General features: G+C 52.2%; 11 protein-coding genes across 11 annotated transcripts; 3 read left to right on the top strand and 8 right to left on the bottom strand.

Moving 5' to 3' along the window:
* Window positions 1–366: 366 nt before the first annotated feature.
* QC761_0040050 (uncharacterized protein) lies at window positions 367–1,484 on the bottom strand (the record flags this gene model as incomplete). The annotated part of the gene is made up of 4 exons (XM_062872343.1): window positions 367–524; window positions 589–753; window positions 809–929; window positions 1,242–1,484. 4 exons carry the CDS (start codon window positions 1,482–1,484, stop codon window positions 367–369), a joined length of 687 nt encoding a protein of 228 aa, XP_062735149.1.
* Window positions 1,485–3,093: 1,609 nt separating this feature from the next.
* Window positions 3,094–5,213, top strand: QC761_208130 (uncharacterized protein). The gene is made up of 4 exons (XM_062876552.1): window positions 3,094–3,295; window positions 3,362–4,199; window positions 4,261–4,584; window positions 4,639–5,213. The coding sequence occupies exons 1-4, from the start codon at window positions 3,145–3,147 to the stop codon at window positions 5,135–5,137; spliced, it is 1,812 nt and encodes a 603-aa protein (XP_062735148.1). The 5' UTR covers window positions 3,094–3,144; the 3' UTR covers window positions 5,138–5,213.
* A 122-nt stretch (window positions 5,214–5,335) lies between these two features.
* On the bottom strand, window positions 5,336–6,337 carry QC761_208120 (uncharacterized protein; the record flags this gene model as incomplete). Its single annotated transcript, XM_062876551.1, has 1 exon — window positions 5,336–6,337. One exon carries the CDS (start codon window positions 6,335–6,337, stop codon window positions 5,336–5,338), a length of 1,002 nt encoding a protein of 333 aa, XP_062735147.1.
* Window positions 6,338–6,768: 431 nt separating this feature from the next.
* Window positions 6,769–7,120, bottom strand: QC761_208115 (uncharacterized protein; the record flags this gene model as incomplete). Its single annotated transcript, XM_062876550.1, has 2 exons — window positions 6,769–6,912; window positions 6,974–7,120. The coding sequence occupies 2 exons, from the start codon at window positions 7,118–7,120 to the stop codon at window positions 6,808–6,810; spliced, it is 252 nt and encodes an 83-aa protein (XP_062735146.1). The 3' UTR covers window positions 6,769–6,807.
* A 726-nt stretch (window positions 7,121–7,846) lies between these two features.
* On the bottom strand, window positions 7,847–8,339 carry QC761_208110 (uncharacterized protein; the record flags this gene model as incomplete). The annotated part of the gene is made up of 2 exons (XM_062876549.1): window positions 7,847–7,949; window positions 7,999–8,339. The coding sequence occupies 2 exons, from the start codon at window positions 8,337–8,339 to the stop codon at window positions 7,847–7,849; spliced, it is 444 nt and encodes a 147-aa protein (XP_062735145.1).
* A 218-nt stretch (window positions 8,340–8,557) lies between these two features.
* On the bottom strand, window positions 8,558–10,112 carry QC761_208100 (uncharacterized protein; the record flags this gene model as incomplete). The annotated part of the gene is made up of 2 exons (XM_062876548.1): window positions 9,244–10,112; window positions 8,558–9,192 (listed from the first exon to the last, which is right to left on the bottom strand). The coding sequence occupies exons 1-2, from the start codon at window positions 10,109–10,111 to the stop codon at window positions 8,558–8,560; spliced, it is 1,503 nt and encodes a 500-aa protein (XP_062735144.1). The 5' UTR covers window position 10,112.
* A 625-nt stretch (window positions 10,113–10,737) lies between these two features.
* QC761_208090 (uncharacterized protein) lies at window positions 10,738–14,690 on the top strand. The gene is made up of 5 exons (XM_062876547.1): window positions 10,738–12,267; window positions 12,305–13,259; window positions 13,319–13,364; window positions 13,422–13,848; window positions 13,915–14,690. The coding sequence occupies exons 2-5, from the start codon at window positions 12,438–12,440 to the stop codon at window positions 14,657–14,659; spliced, it is 2,040 nt and encodes a 679-aa protein (XP_062735143.1). The 5' UTR covers window positions 10,738–12,267; window positions 12,305–12,437; the 3' UTR covers window positions 14,660–14,690.
* A 210-nt stretch (window positions 14,691–14,900) lies between these two features.
* Window positions 14,901–15,857, bottom strand: QC761_208080 (uncharacterized protein; the record flags this gene model as incomplete). Its single annotated transcript, XM_062876546.1, has 1 exon — window positions 14,901–15,857. One exon carries the CDS (start codon window positions 15,855–15,857, stop codon window positions 14,901–14,903), a length of 957 nt encoding a protein of 318 aa, XP_062735142.1.
* A 2,078-nt stretch (window positions 15,858–17,935) lies between these two features.
* Window positions 17,936–19,210, bottom strand: QC761_208070 (uncharacterized protein). The gene is made up of 5 exons (XM_062876545.1): window positions 18,843–19,210; window positions 18,659–18,795; window positions 18,507–18,608; window positions 18,285–18,443; window positions 17,936–18,238 (listed from the first exon to the last, which is right to left on the bottom strand). Exons 1-5 carry the CDS (start codon window positions 18,911–18,913, stop codon window positions 18,024–18,026), a joined length of 684 nt encoding a protein of 227 aa, XP_062735141.1. The 5' UTR covers window positions 18,914–19,210; the 3' UTR covers window positions 17,936–18,023.
* Window positions 19,211–19,437: 227 nt separating this feature from the next.
* Window positions 19,438–24,096, top strand: QC761_208060 (uncharacterized protein). Its single transcript, XM_062876544.1, has 2 exons — window positions 19,438–23,256; window positions 23,308–24,096. Exons 1-2 carry the CDS (start codon window positions 19,577–19,579, stop codon window positions 23,966–23,968), a joined length of 4,341 nt encoding a protein of 1,446 aa, XP_062735140.1. The 5' UTR covers window positions 19,438–19,576; the 3' UTR covers window positions 23,969–24,096.
* Window positions 24,097–24,149: 53 nt separating this feature from the next.
* Window positions 24,150–24,881, bottom strand: QC761_208010 (uncharacterized protein; the record flags this gene model as incomplete). The annotated part of the gene is made up of 1 exon (XM_062876542.1): window positions 24,150–24,881. The coding sequence occupies one exon, from the start codon at window positions 24,879–24,881 to the stop codon at window positions 24,150–24,152; it is 732 nt and encodes a 243-aa protein (XP_062735139.1).
* Window positions 24,882–25,523: the final 642 nt, after the last annotated feature.

Genomic DNA, 25,523 nt, shown 5'->3' with positions numbered 1-25,523 from the left:
ACCTCTGCCCAGACGCTCTAATTTCTTAGCACGGCATGTAAACGCCACCATAAGATCCTCCCTCCAAACAATCGTCGACCTCACACTCCCCCATCTCTTTGCAGTCTTGTCCATCATTCGCATGTCATACTTGCTGATCATCTGCGACATGACAACCTTCGCAGCAGCGGCAGCACAGAATCTTTCTGGGTTGTTCAAATCTATCAGCAAGGTATTTCTCTTCCACCAACAATAGGAGAAGGTCTTACCAAGCCTGCTTCCCGGTCCTAAATATAAGCCACTTGTGGTCTGTATCCACCAGCCTCGACGGAGTATCCTGTTTTGCTAGCCCTTCTTGGTCCATCTTCGAAAGGGACTCTAATACCTCTAGAGGAGCAAATCTGAAACCGCTGAATGGCTCTGGGTTGGGTAGTACTCTGGGATCTTGTTGATAGCGATCAGGGGTGTGCAAGCCCAGTCGCCGCGGTTGAGATGGGTGCCGTCTGAGAAGGTGTGAGATTGGACGGCGTAGCGGCGGGTACTTACTGTTTGGCGCGTAATGTTAGTTAGTCTTGTCACAAAAAGAACAAAAGAGAAATGGTAGCATACAGGCTTCAGTGGGGGTCAGACGGGCTGATTCCTTTATAAAGCTGTCTAGCAGTGGGAGTCCTTGGGCAGTGTGCTCAAAGTCGAGGTGGTGGTTGTCAATGTCCTGGCGGAGAGGCTCTAGATATTTCGGATGGAGGCAGAGATCTTGAGGGCGATTGTGGTGGCCTGGTCATGGACATCAGTTAAGATACTGCGGCGTGTGAGGTGAAAGGAAGAGAACCTACTCCGGCAACTGCATGAATGGAGCCGAACCAGATTGCCATAGTCTCGTGGACAAGCCGCTGCGGAGTGAGAACTCTCCCCTGAGGGAGGGATTCCATGATCCATTGCATGCAATCAGCCTATGGTGATGGTTAGCGTAAAGACTTTGCGATGTGAAAAAGGGCTTGGGGAGTCGATTAACATGTTGTGGTACAGGTATCCCTTTTTTGGCCAGCTCCTGCAGACGCTGTGCTGCGATTGGTGTCTAGATGTCGTAGACAACATGTTGAGCATTGAGCCAAGGACGAAGCGCTCTGCTTGCAAGTCTAGCCATGCAGGTTAGCGGGTATCTATATGGCTTGAAATAGAAGGTGTTCACCTACGGAGCCATCCATCCAGGCAAACGACGAATGAGTTCGGGAGTATGGTGTTGTGGCTATACAAGCACTTACCATGGTGAATCCATCTTGGATGATATCCCTTCCTCTCACCAGAAACCTCCATGCCTTCAGTCGCTTGTGGATAACCTTTCCAAGAGTGGTGAACACTCGTATGAAGAGACCAACCGCGATGATGGCTGGTATCAGCCTCTTTGTGGAATAAGCAAGGTTGTATTGGGATTCCCAGGATTCCGGTTGAGGTTTAGCGACGAGGCTAAGAAGAGAGACCTCGAACAAGGAGTCTTTGGCGACCATAGTGCAAATAAAGACAAAATGCAACTCCAAAGAAGTTCGAGATGACAAGCGAAGTGAAGTACCTCCCTTGGAGAAGGACAAGTTAAAAGGAGAGGATTGGAAAGGGTATCCGCTGGTGTTTCGCCTGTGAGGGCAAACCTTTTTTACCTTGGGAAGCTGAATCTGACGAGCTGCTGGGCTACGTATCTCTTGGCGCACTGCGCAGTCCTGCTAGGGCCAGAAACCTGATCTCGAAAAGGATAACTTCAATGATGCTAGCACTGCTACATCCCCTCAGATGTCACGCCATGCTGTGATTGATGCTTGAATCTGCTGGTGGCTACCGGGTGGGAAACCATGGTAGACCCACTGCCAGTCAATCTCGAGTACAGGCCTTTAGCTATTCATAGTGTGGACCCAGAGGTCGATAGTGCAATCTTCGAGGTAAGAAGCCTTCCAGTTGACAGCTTCCGGATACACGGATGTGCACGCCGTCGCAAGATTATGTAATACATGCCAAGCCGGCCCCCACCTTTCCTTGGCAGCGAGGTGCCTACCTAAAGTGGAGTTTGTCATATTTTGTAGCCGTAACAGATAGTTTTACTCTGGACACAAGGCTTATTTGGCTTTTGTCATGATACGTGATCAGCTGATAAATGGGCCTCATACGGTCCTGAGCTATTCTTGTCGTTCTTCGTGATGATGGGAGGTGCTTTGCGATGGTATGGAGCTGGACATTTCACATTCCATAAGAGAACTGGAACACGGCTCAAAGTATATTGCGACAGGCTTGCTGACTACATACACCCTTACCAACAAAGCCTGAACATGTCGCGCGAGCTACCTACTGGGATGCCGTTATTTTACCTGTTTCCAAGTAGAACAATCACATACGACCATATGCAGCTGAAAATACGGGATCCCGTCCGCTCTCCCCTAGTCAAGCAGCTGACAGCCAGACTAGTACTCAGGTGGGTGACCACTGGGGAATCCCTGGTGTTGTATGTTTTTGGACTCTGTTTTGCACCATAAGGCTGCGCTGAGCCCCTGAACCCTTTTTGTAGCTACAACCAGACTCTGCTTGCCAGAGAGACGCATCATAGGCCTGCATCTTTGGCCAGCCTGAGGCTTACAGGTGGCTTCGATAGAAGAAAGCCTAGTAAATTGAATGCTAAATTGGTAGTTTAGTTGTGGTGTAGTAACTCGAAGACTTGCAAAGCTCTGTACGAACCTGTCAACACGTTGCACATTGTGCTTCTGCGGCGGTTGTCCGGTGCCAAGGGTGGTCAGGGTTGGCCCCCATATAGCTATAACAGCTCCTACCATTCTGACACGCTCATTTACGAATCACTGGGTGAAGGCTACATTATGACCTTGTTGGTCTTGACGTTTCAGTCAGACTCGGCAGAAATGGGCTGTAGTGGTCCATTGGTCAGATCGGACTAACCCAACAAGACCAAGCAAAATGTTACACACACAGCCCCCGTCTGCGCCTTCAGAATGCATGAACAACTATTTTTGTGTTTGTACTTCCAAACTGTCGATTAAGCACATGTTGTGCCTGTAAATGGTGATCAAGAATCATTTTGTATTCGAATACTTTTCACCATTCTGACAAGCTTCTTTATCACACAAAACTGCCTAGTAACGTAATCTTTTGCCCTACTCATTACTTCACATCATGACTGCTATCTCCAGCTCCTGCAGGTCAGGATTAGTTCGAGCCGCCCTCCTCGGACTTGGAGTTTTTCAACTTCACGGCTTGGTAGAGGGCCAAGAAATATCCGACTCACCTCCACCAGACAAGTTTGTGCGCCGAGGATTTGCAAGAGGTGTGTGTTCCTTCATGCTTCATAACGCCCTTCGAATCCATACAGGAGCTCGCTAACGCTAAACAGTGGCACTCATCGGGGATTACCTCTACATTGAGGGCGGAGAAGTCTCCCAGCAGGTCGGTGACCAAAACCAGCAGGGATCCCGATCAAACTACATGAACTCAACCCTTTCCATCGACATGTCCAAGTCATGGGATGCCAAAACCGTTCCAATAAGGATCATTGATAACAAAATTTCCGGAAAACCTCCGGCCAGATCGCGGCCTGCATTCTGGACCAACCAACAGGATGGATCATTTTATGTCTGGGGTGGTATGGTCTCCTACAGAAAAGACCGCGTCATGCCAAAGTTTCCCGAGCTCTACAAGTTCGTGACAGATGGCTCCGGGGGAGGAAAATGGTCAATCGAGACACCGTCAAACCCAGACTTTCTCCGGACGGTGTGCCTGACAGAATTGGCAGCTTCTGCCGCGACGGATGAAACAGCTTTTATATTCGGCGGCCTGGCAGGCGAGTGGACCGACCTGACTGTCGGGGGGGGCAGGACAGAAATCGCCACAGGCGCCCTGGCGTTCAACATGAAGACCAAAACTTTTGAAAAACTTGGATACGAAGAAACATTGGTGGGCGCGGTAGCCGAGCACATCCCACAGTTCAACCTTGGCACCAAGAAGCAGGGTGTCATCTTGATCATGGGAGGGTACATTCCCGAGAAGCGGGTAGATGGAAACGGTGCAATTGATTACAGCTCGGTCTCGAGCCACTTGTTTGATAACATTACTATTTTCGATCCAGAGACAAGACAGATGCACTATCAGACCACCACAGGTCCTACACCCCCAGGTCCCAGGCGGGAGTTTTGCCTGGCAGGCTTTGCTACCAAAGAAGGTGGTTACGACATGTAAGTGACACTACACCACCAACACAAGAAGTCTTTCCTGACAAAACAACCTACATGTTAGTCTTCTCTTCGGAGGAGAAAGCAAAAGGGAGCCAGGACTCGACTTCCGTTACGAAGACGCATGGATCCTCAGCCTGCCAGGCTTCGTCTGGACCAAGGCCCCCAACATGCCCACCCAGCGAAGAGCAGACCATCACTGCACCCCAGCGGGAAAACGTCAAGTCATCAGTGTAGGCGGGACAGCCCCGGGGTGGCGAGAGCCAGATCCGGCCCCGCAAGGTCTCATGGTATTCGACATGCCGAGCATGACGTGGCGGTTCAATTACGATGCCGACGCGGGCGATTATGAGTCCCCTCAAGTCATCAAGGACTGGTACAAGAATGGGTTAGCTTTCCTCTTTCAGTCCGGCAACAAGGACGTATACTAATCCAGACCCAGATCCCTAAGCAACGTCAAGTGGTCCACTCCAATACTCCAACAAGTCTTCGCCCCAGGCTCCTTCGGCATCCCTAACCCAGACTCACCTGACCCCAACAGCCAATCTTCAGGACAAGGTCACTCTATCGGTGCCATAGTAGGGGGCGTACTAGGGGGACTCGCAGGCCTATTAGCTCTAATTGCCGTAGGCCTCTGGTACTTCTTCTATCGACCTCTGAAGCAAAAGCAAAAGCCGCCCCAGACAGGCTCACAAGAGGCTCTCGCCGCAGGCGACAAGTATCTGTACACCAGGACGCCTGTGAACATACCTCTCCAAGAGGCAGAGGCTGGGTGGAAACCAGCTGAGGTCGCTTCCAATCATGGGTATGCCGAGTTGTCAGTATTTTCGCCCGGCTTCGGACCTTCACCGAGCGTGAGCCCAGGTCCACCGCAATACAGCTTTCGACCGGCAGGGCCACAGTCGCCTATGGAGATGGATGGGTATAGTGAGAGACGGTGATTGTCCTGTTGCACAGTAATACCGGATGGAAGATTCTGAGCATAGACACACCAAGATAATGAAGAAGAGTTAGATGGATGGCTGGACTTTTGTCAGGCGCATATAACCCTTTTGGTGATCAGTGACAATTGCTCGATTCCTCTCTGTCCATCTCATGTCTATCATACAAGCGTCTTGCACCTCTCACACCACCCCAACTTAAGCACACTCCTTCCAGTCAACAAGAGCATCCTCTCCAACCTTCTCCTTGATAATCCTCTCCGACAAATCGAACAATGCAGTCCCCAACTTCTCATCCGAAGCCTGCGCCGACTCCTTCCCTGGCGTATCAGGATCATTAAAGTACCACCCATTCATATTCTCCTCCTCAATCTTAGGACTCGTCAACGCCCACAACGCACTATAAGAACCCTGCTCCACATCCCTCCCAAACGCCAACATCGCCCACGTCAGCAACTTGCCTGTAATCCCCGGATATGCATCCTTCCACTGCTGCTGCATCGAAGTATTGACCGCCCCAGGATGCACCGAAACAGCAATTATCCCATCTCCATTCTCCTTAATCACCTTCCCGGCAAGCCCATACTTTGCAAACAAAATCATGGCAAGCTTCGTCCTCGCATACAACTCCGTCGGCCCCAACTTCTCATCATTGATCTCCTCCAAACTGGCAAAATGCACATTCTTCGGCGCCCCCCTATGCATCTCGCTCGCCTCAAACACCACCCTCGGCTTTCCCCCAAGCACCTTGTCCGTCTTGCGCAGCAAAGGCCAAAGCTGATTCACCGCGTAAAAGTGCCCCAGAAAGTTCACCCCAAAGTGCCTGTCAATCCCATCGGCATCAAGCCCATACTGATTAGTGTTGATCCCCGCCGACAAAACCAAGTAATCCAACCGATCGAGCGAGTTTCGAAGGTCGGAGAAGACCTCTCTGACTTCCTTGAGCGAGCCGAGGTCGCAGCCCTTCCACTCGACTTGTGCATTCGGCGACTCCGACTTGATGGTGGAGATGGCGTCGTCGCCTTGCTCTTCTTTGCGGTTGACCATAATCACTCTGCAGCCGGCGTTGGCGAGGGCGCGGGAGACTTCGAAGCCGATTCCGAGGGCGCCGCCAGTGACGATGGCGACTTTGCCGTCCAGGTTGGAGGGGTGGACGGGGGTTGGGCCGAGGCCGGTGGTGGATTGGAGGAAGGATTGCATTTTTGTCTTTGTTTCTGTTTTCTGTTATTATGTCGTAGAGGTGATTGCTGTGGGGTGTTGTAAGATGTGTGATGTCGTTAGGGTCAACAAGGACAAGTGGTGTTGATGGTTAAGTTGAGATGAGATGAGATGAAAATGCAAGGAACCAAAACCGTTCAAGGAAGTCCCATATATCTCCTTCAGGCACCACCTCCACCAAAAAACCATTATCATCGTGACGTTATCAAGTCGTTCAAACAGTCAATTACGTTGGAGAGTTTGCCCCGGTCATGACATCACCACTTCCCGAAAAGGCAAGAGCCGTTGAACGTCAGATGTGGGGCCGGGAGTGGATATCGCCGTGCCGCTCCGCTCCGGGCCATGGTCCGGCTTACTTCCGTTGTTTCACTCCGGCTTCCGATGGCACTCGTTGTGTTCCAGTGAGAAGCGTGCATGGCTGCAAAACAAAAAATCAATTCACAACGCATCTATCACCAAAATCTATTCTTCGGCTTCTGCTCCTCAACCTCCTCCTCCTGCTGTGTCTCCCCCTCTGTCACAGCAGATTCACCCTCCTGTGCCTCTCCTTCTGCGGTCTGTCCCAACGTCAGCACACACCACTATCATCACATCGAGAAAACAAAAAAACCAACATACCTCACCCAGCTTCGTCTCCCCCTCGCTCGCAGTCTTATCCTCCTCCTCCTTCACGTCGGACTTAGCATCGGAGACGGCGGCATATTCGGGCTGCTCAACGGTCTCGGAACCGACTGGCTCCTGGGAGGCAGGTTCAGAAGATGCCATCTTGTCGAAGGTCTCGGCGTATTGTTGTTGCTCCGTGAAATCTGTCTTGCGAGTCTACCTGGCGGTGATAGTGGTTGTGATGGATTCGAGCTGGGATTGCTGGCGCCGAGGGGGCTATTTGAAGTTGAGGAATTTGTAGTTGCACCAGGAGGAGGGCCTCTCGATTGTGGCGCCGCCGCCGGTTGCGATGGTGCAGGTGCATGTTTCTCTGGAGTCGTCCAGTGGTGCAACATGTCGACGTGGTGCATTTTGAGCCTGTGTTTATCGTCGAACGTCAAGAATTATGGACGAGTTTCGGGTACCTGAGTTGTGGTAAGACGTCTGTCCTTCTCAAACACCATACTTGTGGATTATGGACATTCGTGTTCTTTTAAAGATGCACAGTGGAACGGCGAAGGCTTGGATGAAATCATGGCGGTCGATCTAGCTTCCCTCTCCCAACCGTTTCTCCAAGCCTTCTGGAGGATTGACGTTAAAAGCGGGGCACAACACAACCACATCGAACCATTCATCGATACGATTACTCGCCGTCGGAACCGAGCGATTACAGGTTTTTTTGTCCTATCTAGTGTGGCTGACCATTACCTTCCTCCTGTTGGCCGCGCGTTATTTCCATTCTGGTACCAATCTGTTCAACTCCAGGGGCCGCGTATCTCGTTACCCGATGTGACAGCCATGCACCCAACACAGCATAAGGCGTTTATGATCACACAAAGTTGGCGGCTGTCACTCTACTGACTCCCCTAGTTCCTGCAACTTCTTGCGATCCCGATCTTTGGCCTTTTCCGAGACATGAGGATTTGTAAGTGCCGCTTTGAGGCCCCGAACACTTCGTGATATCAGTGGCCAGCGTGCATCAAGCAGACGATGGGACTTACACGTTACCCCTGTCCTTGCCGTCGATGCTACTGTCATCAACCGTCGATGACATGCTGGCCGAAGGACCGCTGGTTTCAAGATCACCGCTGGACGAACTTCGTGTTTTCCTGCTGCCGTATGTTTGGGATGCTCGAAATGTCCTCGATGATGTGTCCGGATTTGATTCCTCGCTAGAGGCCTTCTTTTTGCCACTTGTTGTTGCGGAAGTTGGATCAGTTTCGAACGATTCACCAAATTCCTGTTCCAAGATCTCTCGGTCCCGTTGTTTGGCCCTCTCTGACACACGGGGATTGCTGATAGCAGCCCGAAGGCCGCGCTCACGGTTCCCAGGGTCAGTCATAATATTGGTGTTTGTGGTATGTTGGGACTCGAAACTGTTGGCAGAAGGTCTGCGTCAAATCCCTCCTCTTGCAATTTTATATGTGTACATGAGTGCTAGCTCATAATGACATCGTGTTGAGGACAAGCTTGCGCACGGACAACCAGATGACGTACGCCTCCTGCCGTGCAGCCCACGCCAAAACGCCAGTTTGCCCATGCATTCTTTGTCATCCAAACTTACAAACCGAATGGCCAGGTCTCATCAAATTCGACTGTCGTATGGGGCTGGTGCACCTCGAGTGCCCCGACATGCTTGGTCTCATCGAACCAGATAAAACCATCGAACTGTTCAGGCAAAACAGCATGGGAGTAATGCGACTGCCTCTCAGTGCCAGGAGCGTAAATGACTCCAACAAACCTCTCCAACCGTTTTTCCATGAGCGCCTTTATCAGCTCCTCGTTGCAATGACCAACTCGCAGGTCCAGAACAAAGTTCTTGACAGCTGTGGCGTGCATTAACTGTTCGTAGCTGTTTGGCAGACCAGGTCGTACCTTCATGACTTGCATGTCTCCATCCCACTTACGAGCAGCAGCGACTGTTCCGGTGTTGGTCAAACAACCTATGGTAAGGGCTTGATCTCCGTAGGCCTCTTTGCAGAGTTGCCCGATATTGAGTTCATCGTTCGACCAGCCCATACTGGTGGCACGCGCATCGCCAATGTGGCTGTTATGCGCCCAGACAATGGCCCTGGACGGCGTGCTCCTCGATCGGTGCTTGATGATTCGGTTCAACGTTTCAAACATGTGTTTATCTCTCAGATTCCATGACTCGTCGCGGCCGTAGAACATCGCTTTGTAATATTGTTCCGCATCTAATACTCCAGTTAGTTTCAGCGTGGCAGTCGTCTTGACGTTCCTCATACCTTTGACCAACCTCGCATTCTGCTCCCCAGAATGAAACTCCTCCCCATCCCAAATCATGCTCTCGTACTCAACCCTCTTCCTCAGCAAGCTATCCAAAATCTTCATCACATCCTTCTCACATCCCTTAAACCCAGCCGCAAGCGCCTCCAGCCCATACTCGTGCGGCTCCTCCGCCCACATCATCATTCTCTCGTACCTTTTTTGTGCCACCTTTGCCATCTCGGGATCAATTTTGTTAAGGTAATCCACCACAGCTTGCATTGACTTGCCCAGTGAATACAAATCCAACCCGTAAAACCCCACTGCCTCAGTCTTGCTGTCCTTCCCTTCATTCCACTCCTTCAACCATTTGGTAAAGTTCTGAAACTCGACGTTCCGCCACATCCAAGTGGGAAAGCGCTGAAAGGGCTTCTCGCTGTCTTGGGTGAGGGAGGGAGCGGATGGGGAGCGAGGGCGGACACGTTTGTCGATGGCTTCGGCGTCGGGCCAGTCGGCTTCTACGGCGACGATGTTGAAGCCGTGGTGTTGGATAAAGTACTTTGTGAGTTCGGCGCGGGCTTGGTAGAATTCCGAGGTGCCGTGGGTGGAGTCACCGATTAGGATTATTTTGGTATCGTTGTGGGCAAAGGGGGCGAAGAAGTTGGTGAGGGTTGAAGAGGATTGTGAGATGGGTGGGACGGGTGTGAGGTGCCGGCGGAGAAGCTCTACGGTGTGATTTTCAGGGGGGGGGGGGCGGGGTTGTGGCTTGGTGGTCATTTTGGACGAGTGTCTCGTGAAACGGGTTTGAGGAAACAGGTTACGAGCTTGAATACTCGCATACGAAGTAGAAGGCCTCAACATACAAGGTCCTCTGGACAACGGTTTCATGGTGCAGGATTGATGTTATTCAATTCGCAGTCCTCGGCATATTTCTTTTTATAACCCACATCGCCACCGAAGTGCTCACCGTGAAGCTCCCAATGAAATTAGCCATATTTCTTCCGTGAGCACATGATGACGGAGGGCAACAAGAGAGCAGGTGCAGATTACAGCACGAGGGTTAGGGTTGGCCTCTGATAGAAGTGACTTTACCTTTATGAAACGAGACCAATGAGATTTCAACTTTTCCCTTCAGGCGCACGTCCAAACACACCATACTTTGCTCAGTCTTGGTGGGGGCCATCCTTAAATCTGGACTCAGCTTCTCCTCAACTTCAACTTTTCTTCTCCTTGACCAACAACAGTAACCCATCAACGGTTCAAGTTATCAACACAAGTCACTTTTCGCCAATTCGCTTCTTATCACAAGTTCACTTTTCGCCATTCCAGTCGTTACAACCGACTGAGTTGGTGTCGGAATAGAACTATATAGATTGCATCAAGATGTTAGAGAATGTTTCTATAGCAAAAGCGTACTTTGCTTACCACAGTGAGTGGCCCGAACACCACGCTGGAAGAACTTGCTCATCATTGCGGCTGGGATTATTGAAGATGGGAAGAGGAGTTTGTAAACGACCGACACGGCTGTTCCCGTGCGAACTCTCCACTGTAACGCCTGCTCCTTTCGAAACCAAATTCCGTGCTGCTCATCTCATCGGCGTTTACAGTCGTGCAACAGCTAGTATAGCTAGCACGTACTTTGGTTTTTATGCATTTTTGGCCGATGCTGCTTGGAAGGAGACTTTGTCAGTGGATTGGAACGATTAGAAGATGTCCACCATCATATGGCGGTCACAGTTGGACATATCACTCCAGTCTAAACCGAACCCGGTCACCATTGTTTCCTTATTTTTAGCACTCCTCTACAAGGTCAGATTCGCCCTTTTTCCACCAATATTCAGTCTTGCATTAGCGTTATCTGAATGAAGGAGGCTGGCCTGCAGATTGTTTGAGCATGGGCTGGGGGGATGATCGGGGAGGATATTGCTATTAGCCTCATTCATGGTTTCAGGGAATGATGCTTAGGGAGTTTCTATGATTAGATATAGCGAAATACACAGCGCGGTGGCGGCTTGTCCATGATGCGGACATTGGCATTGTGTGCCTTGCTGTATGTGGTGCAAAATGGAAGGAGGATCACTGCACACCGCTAGGAAAGGCGGCCATCAGGTGTGACCTGGCGAAATGTCTCGCCCAAAAGTGGAGAAGGCAGTCAAAAGTCGAGTCTGAAGGTCGCCAACACCTACCCAATACCATGTGCCCAGCCTGACACTTAGACACGCACGAATTGCTTTTCCGGCCCACGCCAGCCGCCTTCCGAGCCCATGTCGCTGCTGCACGAAGGGGACGCCACCTTCGAACCCGTCGACGGTGCGTCGAGCCCCTCTGCCCTGCCAGTGGTCAGCCGGAAGCCCTAATCAATCCCGGCGGGGTTGAAGATGACGCTGGCTGCATGTTCAAGCAATAGGAGGCGTCGAAGGCGTGTGTGGGCGAGTGGGTGGCCATGAAATTTGCAATTATTTTGTTGCAAAAAGTCTTGGGAGGGGGGCGGATGTCTTCTCCATACGATTCTCGTTTCTCGGCCCCAGCCAGGTTTCCCCGCGTTTTAATCCTGCGTGGTCGTAGCTCGCGGTGTGTGTCTTCCCTCAGGAGATCTACCATGGCAGGTTTCTCCGTCTGACAAAAAACTTTATCGACTGTTGCCTTTTGTTTTACTCCATACTGACAAGTTCCAAGAATCTCTAAACCCCTAAACCCCGTTGATGTCCGCGGAGTCCACCGCTCTAGACATAAGCTGCCTAGCGACGTGCCCTAGACAGCCCCACTCCCAAGCACAAAACGCGCGATCCGACGGCCTTTGGTCAGTGATCCAAACAGCCACTCTCCGGAGATGGCCCCGCCACCGACGACCTACCAACCCATCCAGCCCGCTTCTGCCAAACGAGAGAGGGACGGAGTTTTCCCCGGCCCACGTTCAGGGCCGTCATCGATCTTCAGCGGGGGGAGCCGCCAGCAGACGAAACGCCTCAAGGCCGTCACCCAGGCCTGCCACACGTGTCGGCGTTTCAAAGCTAGAGTAAGCAACCTCCGTTATCACCGGGTACTTGAACAGCAGTGATCTGACCTTTGCTTCTTCTGCTGGCTCCAGTGTGATGGCGCGCGTCCGAGATGCGGAGGATGCGCTTCCAAGGACAAACCTTGCGGCTACGAGGGAGAGGAGGGCCAGTCCCTTCAGGCGGCTAAGCAAGCGCGCCTCGAAGCGCTTGAAAAGCTGATGAGCGCGCTGCAGTACAAGTCCAGCGAGGAGGCCGAAGAGCTACTACAGCGCATCCGTACCGGAGATGATCCCGCCGTCGTCCTCGGCGGTACCGATAGCGGCGGCGAATCTCAAAGCCCTCCGGCAGCCGTCGCTCCAAGCGTGACGGAATCCGGCTCTCGGACAGGTTCCGTGGATTCACGGGCGCCGACATCTTCCTCCTCGACGTTGGTGGCTTTATCCGTGTCAGCAAGGCTACACGACCCGGTGAACTTGTATCTCGCTGCCCTCCCCAGTGCAAAAACAATGTGGGCTGGTGTCCAGAGCTTCTACAGCTCTAGCGGCAAACTGTTTCATGTCTTCACAGTCGAACAGGTCAATCAGCATCATAGGGCAGTGTTCGGTTTGGACAACCGGCCCAAGCTTGACGAACGGGTCTCTATTGGCTGCCTCGCCATCGTCGCAGCCATCGGTGTCCAATACAACCCCAATGAGTTCGAAAAAGGGACAGATGAACTTCTCTATTCTGCTGCTCGCCTGTTGTACACGGATGTCCTCGAGTTTGGGCCCCTGCTGGCCATCAAAGTCTGCACCTTGCTTGCCATGTACAATATCAACAACAAGGGGACTGTTGCTCTGGCATACATCGAGACAGGACTTACCATGTGCCACCGACAAAGCGACACTGCTGGAGTCTGCAACGCCGACCAGTTGACCGAGCAGGAATGGGTCGAGTTCCGAAAAACTTGGAGGACTTTGATGTTCTTCAACAGCTGGCTTGCCTCTACCCTTGGCTACATCTCCGGCGCTGATGACTCGGCTTTTGAAAAGGTGGTGCCAGTAAGACCATGGTCCCGGTCCCCTATTTGCCGAATTCGCCATGCTGATGTAAAAAACAGCTTGCAGAGAACGAAGTCGACATTTACACAAAGGAACTTGGAGAGAGTAGGTCATCTATGCTTCCCACGACCATGATCCTGCCGCTTTACTGACAAGCCTCAGGGATTCAAACCGAAATGACCAAGATATCCTTACTCAAGGCAGGAATCTTGAAGAATCGTCTGGCTTACAAAGACATCACCACCGGCGGTATGGATGGTATCATCAAGCAGCTTGAGGACTGGCACGGAAAGCTCCCATCCGATATGCAACTGACAAACCTGGGAAACTTCAACGTCTCACCGCATGCCCGTTGGTCCATTTACCACATTCATCTACTCTACCTTGGTGCTTTCATACTGGTCTATCGCAGGCTAGCTGCCCAGACGATCCGGTCTATCAAGGCAGGGGATGAGAGTCTCCTAGACACCAATAATTCCACTGTTATCAAGCTGGTCAAATTGGGTGTGGAGGCAGGTAGGGACTCCGCTCGGATCCTTGGGCTCCTCTACGCTGATAGAGGCATCTTCAAGCGCTGCTGGCTGGTCATGTAAGTCATTAGCTGGTCGGCAATTATTTTCCTGCTTGTCATCATGCTGACCACCTGTCCGCACAGCTTCCAAACCCACACATCATGTGTCGTTATCCTGCACTCGGCCGCTCAGAAGATGCTTCATAAGCATCCCGAGTCATCGTGGACTGAGGACATGAACAGGGCCCGAGGCTGCCTCGATGTCCTTCGCTACTGCGGAACCATTGATCCCGTCGCCCTGCGCTTCCTTATCAGATTGTCTAGTATTTACGAAAAGCTCCTGGAATTCGGTGAAACATGCCGATCTAACAGACAACGGATTGAGGACTGGGTTCCTCCGCCACCCGACCTTGTGGAGGACCCGGCAGCCACCCCGGAGCCGGAGGTGTCTAGCAATACCTCTGAACACCCCAGCGCCCCGTCGGAAAAGTGGGAGTATCTGCTCCGCATCCCCAAGGACGCCGACCCTGAACTGGCCAAGCTATCCGTCTCACTTCTCTATGCGCTTTGCCGGCCCTGGGGAGACCCTAACGCGCGCGGTACCACCGAGCCCACCACCGTCACGCAGCCGTGCAAATCCGAGATGCTCGAGCGAGGTTTACCTTCGGAGAAACCCAATTTCTTCTCTAGCGATGTTGACTGGAGCCGCGAGGGGGCATCGCCTCCCTTCCGATGGGACACAAGAAGCATGGGTATTTGCGGCATCAGCAACAAGGTCACGTCCAAGATTGTTCCGCCCAAGATGGGGCCAGAGGTGATGTTTTTGGGAAGCGAGGAGCCGAACGGGTGGTCACCGGCACATGATGTGGAGATTTATGAGGATGAATGAGAGAGAAAGAAAGAGAGCATTCACAGCGCGCATTCTTTTTTTTTTTTTTTTGCATAACCAGGGGAGTTGGAGCAGACTTATTAGGGAAAAGCTTTGTTACAGACGAAGGGTTGCATGGTTTTGGAGCTCAGGAGTTTCATTTATCATTCCTCTAGTTTATGGCTGATTTTCGAACATGCGTAGACGACATCTGCGTTTTATTCAATTCATCATCAATAACACCCATTTTTGGTATCACTCATCAATCATCCACTGGCCTCTCCGAAGGCGTCACCCCAGCTTTGATGTTGAACCTCCTCCCTCCTGGGAACCTCCCGGCCTTTTGTCTGATATCCCTCAACATCTCGGCTTGTTTGTCGTAGGAACAAAACCCGGCGACGATCCAGCAGAATATTTTCCACCTCCATTCGCCGTACCAGCCCCATTCTGGCGGGTACTCGAGGTTTCTCATGCCGGCATATTCAAAGTATCGGGGGTAAAAGCCGCTTTCGTCCCAGTCCACCAGCCACAGTTTTGACGTCCCTGACTCGACGATGATGTTCCTCGGGGCGAGGTCGTGGTGTGTAAACACCAACTCCTGCCTTCTCGCGTCCTGCTCCACCATCTCACAACTCTCTCTGTGCTCAGCCAGTGTTTTTTTCCTCTCCCGGCCATAACTCTGAAACCCGCACCAGAAGTTGACGATTTGTCCCACCACCGCGGCAGAGGCATGCGATGGCACGCCGTAAAACTCCTCAAGCCAGAAACTCCTGCATATCCCTGTCCCCAACGAGCCAGCCGTTGGTCGGGTTATCCTTCTCATTCTTTGGACTATTGTTCGCAGTTGGATGGCTAGTCGGATGGTGGTGAAGAGGGATAAGTCCGGCCAGCAACTTTCTAATGTCACGCCTTGTATCCGTGTCATTATGCACTCATAGGTGCCATCCTTTGCTTTGATGACGCGCTTCAACTCCGGGGCTCGGATGCCCAGCGCCTGGGCTTGTAATATCGCTACTTCGACATCTTTCGCGTGTGATAGCGTGGTGTAGAACTTAGTGATGTATCGGGAAGTGAGAAGCAGTGTGTTATTCTCTATCGTGTCCGACTCGCGATGTTGGCGGGCTTTGGCGATGTATCGTGCCAGGTCCCTGTCGGACAAGATATCCACCGGGTCGTTTGAGTCGCATTCTTGTTCCGTTTCTGGTGGTGATGGCATCATTTTGTGTCTAATGCTGGTACGCAGGGGGTGTTGCTGACGTGGAGGAGGTAGCTAGGGTGGATTGTGGGCGGGTAGGGCGGATCGGATGAAAAAGGGAGAAACAGACGGTGAGGTTGGATTTGTGAGATTGAGTGAGTTTACTACCTACCTACAACGCAAGCGAGACGCTGTGAGCGTGGGATATGGACGATGGACCAGTGAGGTGTGAGTGTCACCACACCAAAAACCACCCACACCAACGATGCAGGGAGTGCTTTAATTGGACCCACATTGGTGGACTTGGCCAATCAAAGGGGGAAAGCTTGCTGCGGTTGAGAGGCTTGGCTTTGGGCTGCTGCGGGTTTGGGTGAGGTTTAGGACCTTCGCACGGGATTTATATGTGTATGAGGGGATGATGGTGATCATAGCCATACTGCTCCACATCACAGACAATTCCGGTTGGCTTTTGTAAGCGTCCTACAACATGGCGTTAACCTCATTACTTGCTCTCTCTCCCACCCATGATTGAATGCCACTCGCATTCTCGTTCTTATCACCGATATCAACGTCAATGCATCATACCTGATATGGGCTCGGTCCTATGTGGGAATTCAAGCTGTAATGAAGGATCGAATCGACTGATAGAGAGAAAATGAAAACAAGTCCGTTGGGTGGGAGCGGACTCCCCTAAATACACGTGGAAAGGGAAACCTTTACGGACAACCAGCCTCTGGAAAGGCCTCCGGGACAGCCACATCCCTAGACCCTTCGTATTACCCATGTCCATCAAACCTTCAAACTACCCAAGCCATAGGCCTATAACAATACCCAACTTGCCAACCTCACAACAATGTGTCTTGCGGTGAGGATTACGACTTGGGCGAATGTGTGTCACGAGGATGGAATGCGGCCAAGAGTACTTACCACTCTCTGTTCTGGAGAGCATGGTTACCGGCAGCTTTCAAGCTTTTTCTGAGCTTTCTGTGGCCCCAGGCTCGCCGTGACGACAACTCATAAACAGCCATTCTCAGGTCGTTGATTGCGAGCCCTACTGCGTGCGTGACTTGCAGGAAGTGGACCTACTGGACCAAGTCTCGAACTGAATCTTCGCACTGGGAAACTCTGTCACCTGGGGAACCTGTATAAAGAGATCACATACACCAGGTGCTGAAAGCTCTCTCCCCTCTTAGTCTTGCTCCCCGCCATCACCAACAAAACCAGTCCGCATCTAGGTATCATTCTTGATCTCCATTCCACCCTCCTCCCCCACCGTTCACAATGGAGACTCTCACTCCCGACAACTCCCTCAGTCAATCTGGCAAGCCTTCATTCTCTAAAAGCAGCTCTTTGCATACCTCTAACATCACCCTAGAAACAAACGAAAGTGACAGCCAGGTAGGAAGTCTCCAGAGAAACATTCTGTCAACTCAGCCTACTCGCCAAAACTTGGAATAAAAACACAACCCGGGGGCCGGGTTCGTCCATCACATCGGACAAACCGTCAACGAAGAAAGCAACTGGCCCACACCATGGATCCTCGAAACAAATGAACCAGAGCCCCAAGTTGGCCCACAATATGGGTGTCACCCAACAACTACCCACCCCGCCACCCCATCTTCCACCAGCGCCAATTGGCCATATCCAGGTCCTCTCATCCATTCCCTGGAGGAGGATGGAGACAGATTAATATCAGCGCCGAGTAGCCCTGGTGCTACGAGCAGGTCATCTAATGGAACAGCAGCGGCACCTAGCAGGCAACATGGTGCTGGAAGTCAAAGATATGATAGCTATGGAGCGGGAAACGAACCGGGTGCGCAAGGAAGGGAAACGCAAGGAGGGGGGACGCGGGGCGAAACACGCTCCTCAACGCACGAAGCATATGCACTTCTTGCCCAAACACTTGCCTCTCAGGCCTTCGGGACCACTGGGATGGCGACAATGATTGTGATCTTAAGCATCAATGGCCAGGATGACCCGATGGTATGGCTGGGAGGTCGTCAAGAAATGCTGAGGATTTGGAGGATTATGGGATACGTTGCCAGCTGCGGTCGCAAACAGGATAGGCAATGGGGAGGTCACTGACAGGAAAGGCATTTTCGGGGGACTGGTAGCTAAATTGATGGGTTGGGAAGTTACGCCGCTGGTGGGTTTGGGATCCCGACAGCTAGTTGAGGTGACGCCAGTATGCTATGTCCTCTCTCCAGACAGGGCCAAGTTTCTCGACCCCTTGGCCCCCGACAGAGCATCGAGGTACTTCCCAGCGACATCCTCAAACGTCGACCCACCGATAGTTTTGCCAATAATAGTTCCGATCAACTCAGCTTGCGTGACAACACCGAGCCGGACGGAATCGTGCAGGAGGCCGAAAAAGTTGTGTTGAGTGACGCCACGACGGATGCGTTCTCGGAACGAGTTAGCTTGTGGCAACAATGACGCCTGGGCTCTTACTCCGCATGACTACATCTCTCCCCTTTCTCAACTTGATGTCATACTTCTTGAGCGAAGAAGCGGGGTATTGGGTCGTAAGACCAACAGGATGCCCGAGGGTCGTGATGTTGTAGTCGAGGCCGCCCTTCTCACTGACGAATTTGAAGTACGTCGGTTCCTCTGAGGCTCAACAAGATTAGTCATGAGAAGTATCGATGGTAAGGATGGGCGATAATGACCGACCATTGTTCTCCTTGACTCGCTTGGGATTCAGCACCTCAAGTTCAAGACTCTCTGCGATGACATTGGCGGACTTCAACGTGTTTCGTATAATCTCGTCATCCTCTGGCCAGGTAAGTATCCTGTCACATACATGGGGTGTTGTTGGAGCTGACTGTAGATCAATAGACCATGCTCGAAGCGGGACACGCCCGAGTAACAGATCAGGAAGAACGAGTCCACGAAACCTATCAGCCGGACCTTTCCTGACCATCGTTCGCTATTGATGAGGATGTCCCAAGGGTGAATGTCGCTATGGTCTTGGTTAGTAAGTGTGTGGAAGACATGGAGAGACCTCACTAATCGCATTCGAGGGACTTCTGATCGATTGAGCGACCGAAGACCTCCAGGACACGGTGGTAAGAGGCCATTTTGGAAGACGGGCGTTGGCCGTGTTGCTCCAGCAGCGGCTGGCTTCAGGGCATCTGTTCCAATAAATCTGTCCCAGGCCCTCAGAACAACCCCTCACATTGGAGAGACTGAATGGAATCTATCATTGGCTTGGGAACACGCTTTGGGCAACAAGCCGCCCGTCCCAAGGTGCCCGATATGAAGAAGATACGACAAATGTGGCTGTCCGGACTGAGCTGAAAACGACGGAGCACCAACCAGACTAGAATGATCGCCAAAACTGCATTAGAGATAGGTGCCCGAACCCCGCAGAAAGCGCTGAGAAATGCTAAGGAACTGGGAGAAGCTCATCGTGGATTTGCTGCACGGCTGCCTTGGCACCCCAATCATAACTGAGGCAGGAGCACCTCTTAGGATGCCTTTGCAACTGCCCTCCAGCTAGGATACCCCTCTCTTTCTTTAGTGCAAGTCGGCCCGATGTGGGACAGATGATGCCCGACAGATTTATGGGGATGATGGGCTTCTTTCTTCATTTGTGGCCTGAGTTAAGGCGTTGAAGTGGCTCCACGACCACGAGAGCAGGCAATTCTGTCATTGCTGTGACAAGCTTGGAATACACACGTTGCCCAACCCACCGTTCTACACGCTTCATCGTCGCTGGAAACGAATCCAACCCGTCAAAAATGGCATCGACAACCACCTCCGCCGCCTTGGATGTCATCAGGGGGGCGATGCTGGATGCGGTCAAAGCAACCGACTTCACGCCGGAGGACCTCCAGAGAATTTTCAAGGAGCTGGGCGCCAGTCAAGAGAAGCTTAGAGCCATAATGAATGTGTGGTTCGGACCCAACGGCGGCTTCAGGCCTACCTTTGTTGAAGAAAAAGGTCACGCATTCTCTGGGCTTCAAGACGTGGAAATACTGACCACCTCGGACCCCCCTTCGGTTCAAACACCTGACCGCATGTTTGACCTTGAAACCGGCAATCTGGTCCATCGTCCAGCAATTGGGGAGCGAGGCCAGTACTGCATGCTCTCCCATCGGTGGAAGGGAGCAGAAGTCTCGCTCGGCGACATTACGCGGGCGCGTGGAAAGTACCTGGAGCGTGCTAAGGCCGGGCTACAAGCGATGGGAACCGCATCTCAGAGGAGTGACGTGCAGATGTTGCTAGAGCAGTGCCATCTCGACATCTCCGCGCAAGAGGCAGCAGTGAAGGAGCTGTATCTCGCCACACAGTCGTCGGGCACTTTAGAGACCTTCAGTCTGGCCAATCTGCTGGACCGGCGACTCAAGGGGAAAAGTGCCGAAAGCTACCTGAACTGGGCTAAGGGTGAGGAGCAAAAGAAAAGGGCCGAACTCAGGTTTGCCGAGATGGAGAGCAAGATCTTCAGCAACCTCATCAGCAGCACTCGCAGGGCCATAGATGATGCGGGCGGTGAACGCTTGCAGATGCCTCCTGTGGTTCAGGAGAAAAAACAAGCTTTCGACAAGGCAAAGAAGCAGGTGGAGATTGCCGAGAAGCATTACACGGCCGCTGTTGGGGAGATCGACTACTTTAAGAACCATTTCATGCTCCGAGATGCTGTTGACGGGATTGTACCGCTTTTAGAGAAGTGGAAATCCGCCATCAAGATTGACCGGAGTGTCAAGAAGGCAGGCGAAATCTTCAAGACAAAGCTCTTTCGGCGACGCGAGAAGTGCTACTTGTGGAACGACACCTGTTGCATCAACAAGATGGATTTTGGCGAGCTGTCGCAGTCGCTTTCTCTCATGGGCGATTGGTACGCAGATGCCGAATTTACTCTTGTCCAGCTGGATAACAAAGTGCTAGAGGATGACGAGTGGGATGCTTCAGGCACTGATGCTGCACAGGACTGGCGTGAGTTCCAGAAGGAGCATGGTGAAGAGCCAGAGCCGTATCTTAAGGATCTGCCCCTCCGGGAAAGGAGCACAGTTCAAGGATTCGAGCACATTGTGGATTGGAAACCAGAATGGTCAACCAGAGCATGGACTCTCCAAGAGCTGGTCATGAGCAAGACCACTTTCTACGTGAATGCAGACTGGGCCACTATCAGCCGCCCAGTTGAGAGCCTCGGTTACCTCTATCATCTCATTCCTTTCATTGCTCTATACACGCAACGAGACAAGCAGAACTTCTTCGCCTTTGGCGACGGCACTCTAACCGCTGAAGTTCTTCGAGACCTGCTGGCCGGCTACGTTCCTGATGAGATGAAGTACATTCATGAGTGCACCGAGAAAGAGCACACAAGTCCGCCGAACCGGGAAACGGGGGGTGCTGGTGACGTGATGAGCAAGGCAAAGATAGAGACTGCTCAGATCGAGAGGGCGCATCTCCTGATAATGCTGCTTCACAACCTGGGCGTCCAATTTCCAGGAGATCTGGCGATGGAGACAGCCACTTCACAGCTGGCGCATGTGGTATACAATGCAGCCGTGGACCTCGTCGAGGGCGGCGAGGATGATCCAAAAACTATCCTTCTCGCCCGTCTTACGCATCATGTGGTGAAGAAAAAGGTGGAGATTGGAGAAGAAGACGCTCTTAACGCCATCAACTTCGTGCTTCGATGTTTGGTTGACGAGACCCTACAGCTCGTCCTGGACGACAGGAAATACGTGGCCAAGTTCAGCAAACTTGAGAAGCTGGGCGACTGGCAGGACGGGAAGAAGAGGTGTGGCTTTTCTGCAGAAAACGTACTTGAGGCCTCTGGATGTCGAAGGGCAACAGTCGCCATTGACCGCGCTTATGCTCTGATGGGCGTCCTGGGCGTGCGGTTTCCTACCTTTCCTGCAGAAGGCTATGCCACGGCACTGGCACGGCTGCTGGATCAGGTTATCATCACCCACAATGATGTCTCAGTTTTCAACTGGACTGGAATGGCCGCGGGGAGTCCCGTCCGCGGTCGTTCTTTATACCCATCTTCACAACAAGCTTATGGCAACCAAAAGGACCATGGCAAACATTACAACCTCCAGCTCTCTCAGGTTACTCAGGGCAAGATGGAAGAGATCATGAAGACTTATGGCGAAACCATCTCCGTGCTGCGACGAGCTATTGATGCAGTCAAAGACAAGGATCAAAAGGACATTCCGTTTGACTGGATTGTTGGAGTTATTGGCGTGGTGCGGGGGTCCGACTTTCACCAGCTGAAGGAGCGTTTCATCAGTGTTGGAAAGGTCGTGGCTTATATTCTCCAGCATTGCGTGAAGAAGGTTTCTGAGAAGGGAGCGGTACCTGGAGAAGCCCCGGCCAGTGGCGGTGATGGTACCGTCCTTGAGCGCAGGGGCACAGGGCTAACAGGAGGGCTCACCAAAGGCTTCTCATTTTCATCTCTTCCTAGCCCAACAATGTCGCTGCCGAGCCCATCGCTGTCGCTCCCGAGTCCGTCGCTGTCGATGTCGGGATTCAAGATCGGCATAGGAGGTTCAAAAAAGGAGGGGCCGGTTGTGGAGTCGCCCAAGAAAGCCTCCAGGCTCTCTTCGTTCACGAAGAAGTCTTCTTCTTTTGGTATCGGCAGAGCGACACCGGACCCGGCTGCTGAGTCTGCCCCATCGCCAATTGTTGAAGCCCCTCCACCGGTACCACCAACACTTCAGGCCCTCACAAACGAGAATGTCTTGTCAGATGGCCCGTCAAGGCCAGAGTGGGTGCCCTATGACTCTGAGGTCAAGGGGCACCTCGAGTATCTCTCTGCGTCAGTGGAAGACATACAAGGACGAAATCTTCAACCAAAGGAATTGCCGAAGACCATTCTCGATGTTGACCACAAGTCAGTCCTTGCCCAGCTGGATCAGCACTCGAAGAAGGCCGATGTCAAGACTCGCCTGGGCTTCGGTTTCGACTTTGACGAGAGTAGCACGATTTGCCCGAACCCCATCATCGTCAACAACTCCGGAATACAAAGTCTATTCGATATTCAACGAGTCATTGTCACCTTCTTGGATTGCGATCGGCTGCGAGCCCGGATTGCCAAGGCTGTGACACCGAAGGACAGGATTTCGGGTTGGTGCTCGATCAGTACCGGATTTGCCAGAGTGATTTCGAGCTTCTCGTGTGAGAAGAGGCTGTTGGAGCAGGAGCTGAATGCAGTGGAGGGGATTGAAAGTCGGGTGTTGAAGGAGCAACACAAGAGCAAGGCGGAGAAGAGGTCGGCTCAGATAGGAGCTGAGGTGGTGGCATCTCCAATCAGCCCCGCAAATGGCGGGGAGACGTTGGAAAGGGGACAAGAGGAAAAGAAGGGCGACAGTTTCGTTGATATTGACAAGGAAACGGACGAGGAACGGTTGGTCAGTAGAATGATCGAGTTCATTCAGGAGCCGCAACTGGAGTTGGTGGCAGGAGAATGGTAAGTCACCCTACAAGGGGCCAACACAAGAAAAGCTAACAAATATGTCAGGGTGCTCGCTCGCTTCTCAGGAGTGCCGGGTGCCAAGTGGTTTCTTTGCCATCTCGAGCTGGGCTCCGCTCGCGGCAAATTCTATGGGCACCGCATCCCCACCGGTGAGATTGATTTTACCAACTCTACGCCAGAGCCCGGTTTAGTGAAAGCGTGGCAAGTCTACATGGAGCGCAAGAAGAGCAAGATGTGCCACCTTCTTGAGCGCTATCTTAAGAGCCGCGAGAACGCAAAACATGGAGAGGCCAAGCTCAAGCAGGCGAAGAAGACTCTCGCCGACGTAGCTGCTGGGGTTATGCCAGAGGGACACAGTATGGACGACGACGACGAAGAAGGGACTCTCGTTGACAAAGACAGCGAGTCTGAAGATGAGGAATCAACTCTCTTCGATGCTGATGAAAAGGACGAGGAAGGTGATTCGTCATGGAGAAAGTTCAAGGAACAGAGCAAGGAGGCCGCCAGGGAGCTGGGAGAGTTCACAGTGTTTTTGGCGCAAGAGAAGTTTTGGTTGTGGAGGGCAGAGAGGCTTGAGCGAAAATTGAGCACGGCGGTGTTGAAGAGAACACCGGCAATCCTAAGAACGGCTGTGGAGAATGTGAGTGACAACAAGGGGTTGTTGCCGGGGATGTATCATTCCGCTGTGGGGGTGCATATGTTTTAGTAGGGAATCAGGTCAAGGTGAAGAGGCAGGATTTTCTCTTGGATACTTGTCTAGCTTTATCTGGTGTACATTTCCTTTCAATTGTTTGGCAGAGCTACGAACAAATACACGTCCATAAGAAATACTTCTTCACCATTGCATCCTCCCACCACGCCAGCCTTTACGGATTCAGCCACCTTCTTCAACTGTCACTATACGGATCAAACTTCTCATTGTTCTTCGCATCAGCCGGCATAGCCTTGTTCAGAGCATCGCCAAACCGGTCCCTCTTCAAATCCATATGAGCACTCCCCCAATTATGATTCAGCAGCCTCCTATTGAACTCGCACGGCATCTTCTCGAGCGCAATCAGCGGCGCCTGCGACCACTTCTTGGTCTCATTTTCAGGAGGGTCATCCTTCTTCTCTGCCCTCCTCCACGAATGCGTAGTCCACGCACGGTGAGAAACAAACTTGGGGTGAGTCCCGTCAAACAGCACCCCCGATCGGTGAGCAGTAGTGTAGTTTCCATGGGCTGACCAGGACACAAAGAAGATTTCGTTGTGGAGAGCCCACACGATAATGTGCTCCCAGTCGTGCGTGTGTGAACCGCCGAGGAAGCCTTCGTCCTTTTCGAAGTAGTACCCGTAGAGGTAGGCGCACCAGTAGTGGTTGCAGCGGGTGCGGACGTAGGTTTGGGAGCGGGCGAGGCGGCCTTCGCGGCAGTTGCCATTCTTGAAGGGGACGAGGCCTTCGTTGAGGGTGTAGCCGTCTCTGTCGATGGCGGCGGTGGGGTCGCAGGCGTCGGTGTCGGCGTCGACGTAGGGTTGGAAGTCGATGGCGCGCTGGTCCGCGTTGGGTGGTAGGGGGTTGAGGAGGTTTGCGCCTGCGAGGGCGAAAGCTCCGAACAGGAGGCCGATGATGGAGGGCTTCATGTTGAGAGGATGTGTCTGAAGTTACAGAGACAATGAGAGGTGTGACGAGAAGGATACTAAGATTTGTGTGAGTGAAACTGATATCTTTTATACATCAGCTGGCTTTCACATGATTGTATACAATTTGCTGAGCTACCTTATCTTCGCATATCCCTTTCCCGTCGCCTATGTCCGTGTCAACATGCCATCTTGCATAGTGGAACCGATGCTTCAGCTGCTTAGCCACCCGAAGGATTTGCCCGACGATAACCGTGGGTGGTCGAGATCATAACTCAGAGCTCGCTTGTACTCAGCGCTGCAGTGTTGTCAGTTCATGATTGTTGCAGCAGCGAATGGGGGATTAGGGGCTGGGTTGACTTGCTGACATCGCCGAAAGCACGCATGCTTACCTCTGTTTACTCTGGACCTTCGTTGTCTTTTTGACAGCAGATATCGTCAAAAGAGATGTTTACACCCGAGAAAGAATAAGGCATGAGATATACCTATTCATACAGGCTGAAGGTGTATATATCAGGAACACCTCTTTCCGCTCAACAGCGTCAAGATAGTTGCGAGCCAACAAGTTTCCACACTCTTCCTACGACTCAACCCCAACAAGAACCTAGGACTCTCATCTACCCCATCACGCTTATTTCAAATCAA

Source organism: Podospora bellae-mahoneyi, chromosome 2 (genome assembly GCF_035222275.1).
Source record: "Podospora bellae-mahoneyi strain CBS 112042 chromosome 2, whole genome shotgun sequence".
In the NCBI taxonomy this organism is placed as follows: Eukaryota; Fungi; Ascomycota; class Sordariomycetes; order Sordariales; family Podosporaceae; genus Podospora; species Podospora bellae-mahoneyi.
Note: the sequence above shows the minus strand (reverse complement) of the source record. Positions and strands in the feature narration are given on the sequence as shown.

Bases quoted from the DNA above. Each gene is read 5' to 3' on its own strand.
- QC761_208130 (XM_062876552.1), top strand. From the start codon at position 3,145: ATGACTGCTATCTCCAGCTCCTGCAGGTCAGGATTAGTTCGAGCCGCC. The intron at 3,296-3,361 runs GTGTGTGTTCCT...AACGCTAAACAG, and splicing joins GCGCCGAGGATTTGCAAGAG to TGGCACTCATCGGGGATTAC. The intron at 4,200-4,260 runs GTAAGTGACACT...CCTACATGTTAG, and splicing joins AAAGAAGGTGGTTACGACAT to TCTTCTCTTCGGAGGAGAAA.
- QC761_208090 (XM_062876547.1), top strand. From the start codon at position 12,438: ATGAGCGCGCTGCAGTACAAGTCCAGCGAGGAGGCCGAAGAGCTACTA. The intron at 13,365-13,421 runs GTAGGTCATCTA...GACAAGCCTCAG, and splicing joins CACAAAGGAACTTGGAGAGA to GGATTCAAACCGAAATGACC. The intron at 13,849-13,914 runs GTAAGTCATTAG...CTGTCCGCACAG, and splicing joins AAGCGCTGCTGGCTGGTCAT to CTTCCAAACCCACACATCAT.
- QC761_208070 (XM_062876545.1), bottom strand. From the start codon at position 18,913: ATGGCCTCTTACCACCGTGTCCTGGAGGTCTTCGGTCGCTCAATCGAT. The intron at 18,444-18,506 runs GTCGGTCATTAT...GTTGAGCCTCAG, and splicing joins GCGAGTCAAGGAGAACAATG to AGGAACCGACGTACTTCAAA. The intron at 18,239-18,284 runs GTAAGAGCCCAG...ACTCGTTCCGAG, and splicing joins GAGAGATGTAGTCATGCGGA to AACGCATCCGTCGTGGCGTC.
- QC761_208060 (XM_062876544.1), top strand. From the start codon at position 19,577: ATGGCATCGACAACCACCTCCGCCGCCTTGGATGTCATCAGGGGGGCG. The intron at 23,257-23,307 runs GTAAGTCACCCT...CAAATATGTCAG, and splicing joins GAGTTGGTGGCAGGAGAATG to GGTGCTCGCTCGCTTCTCAG.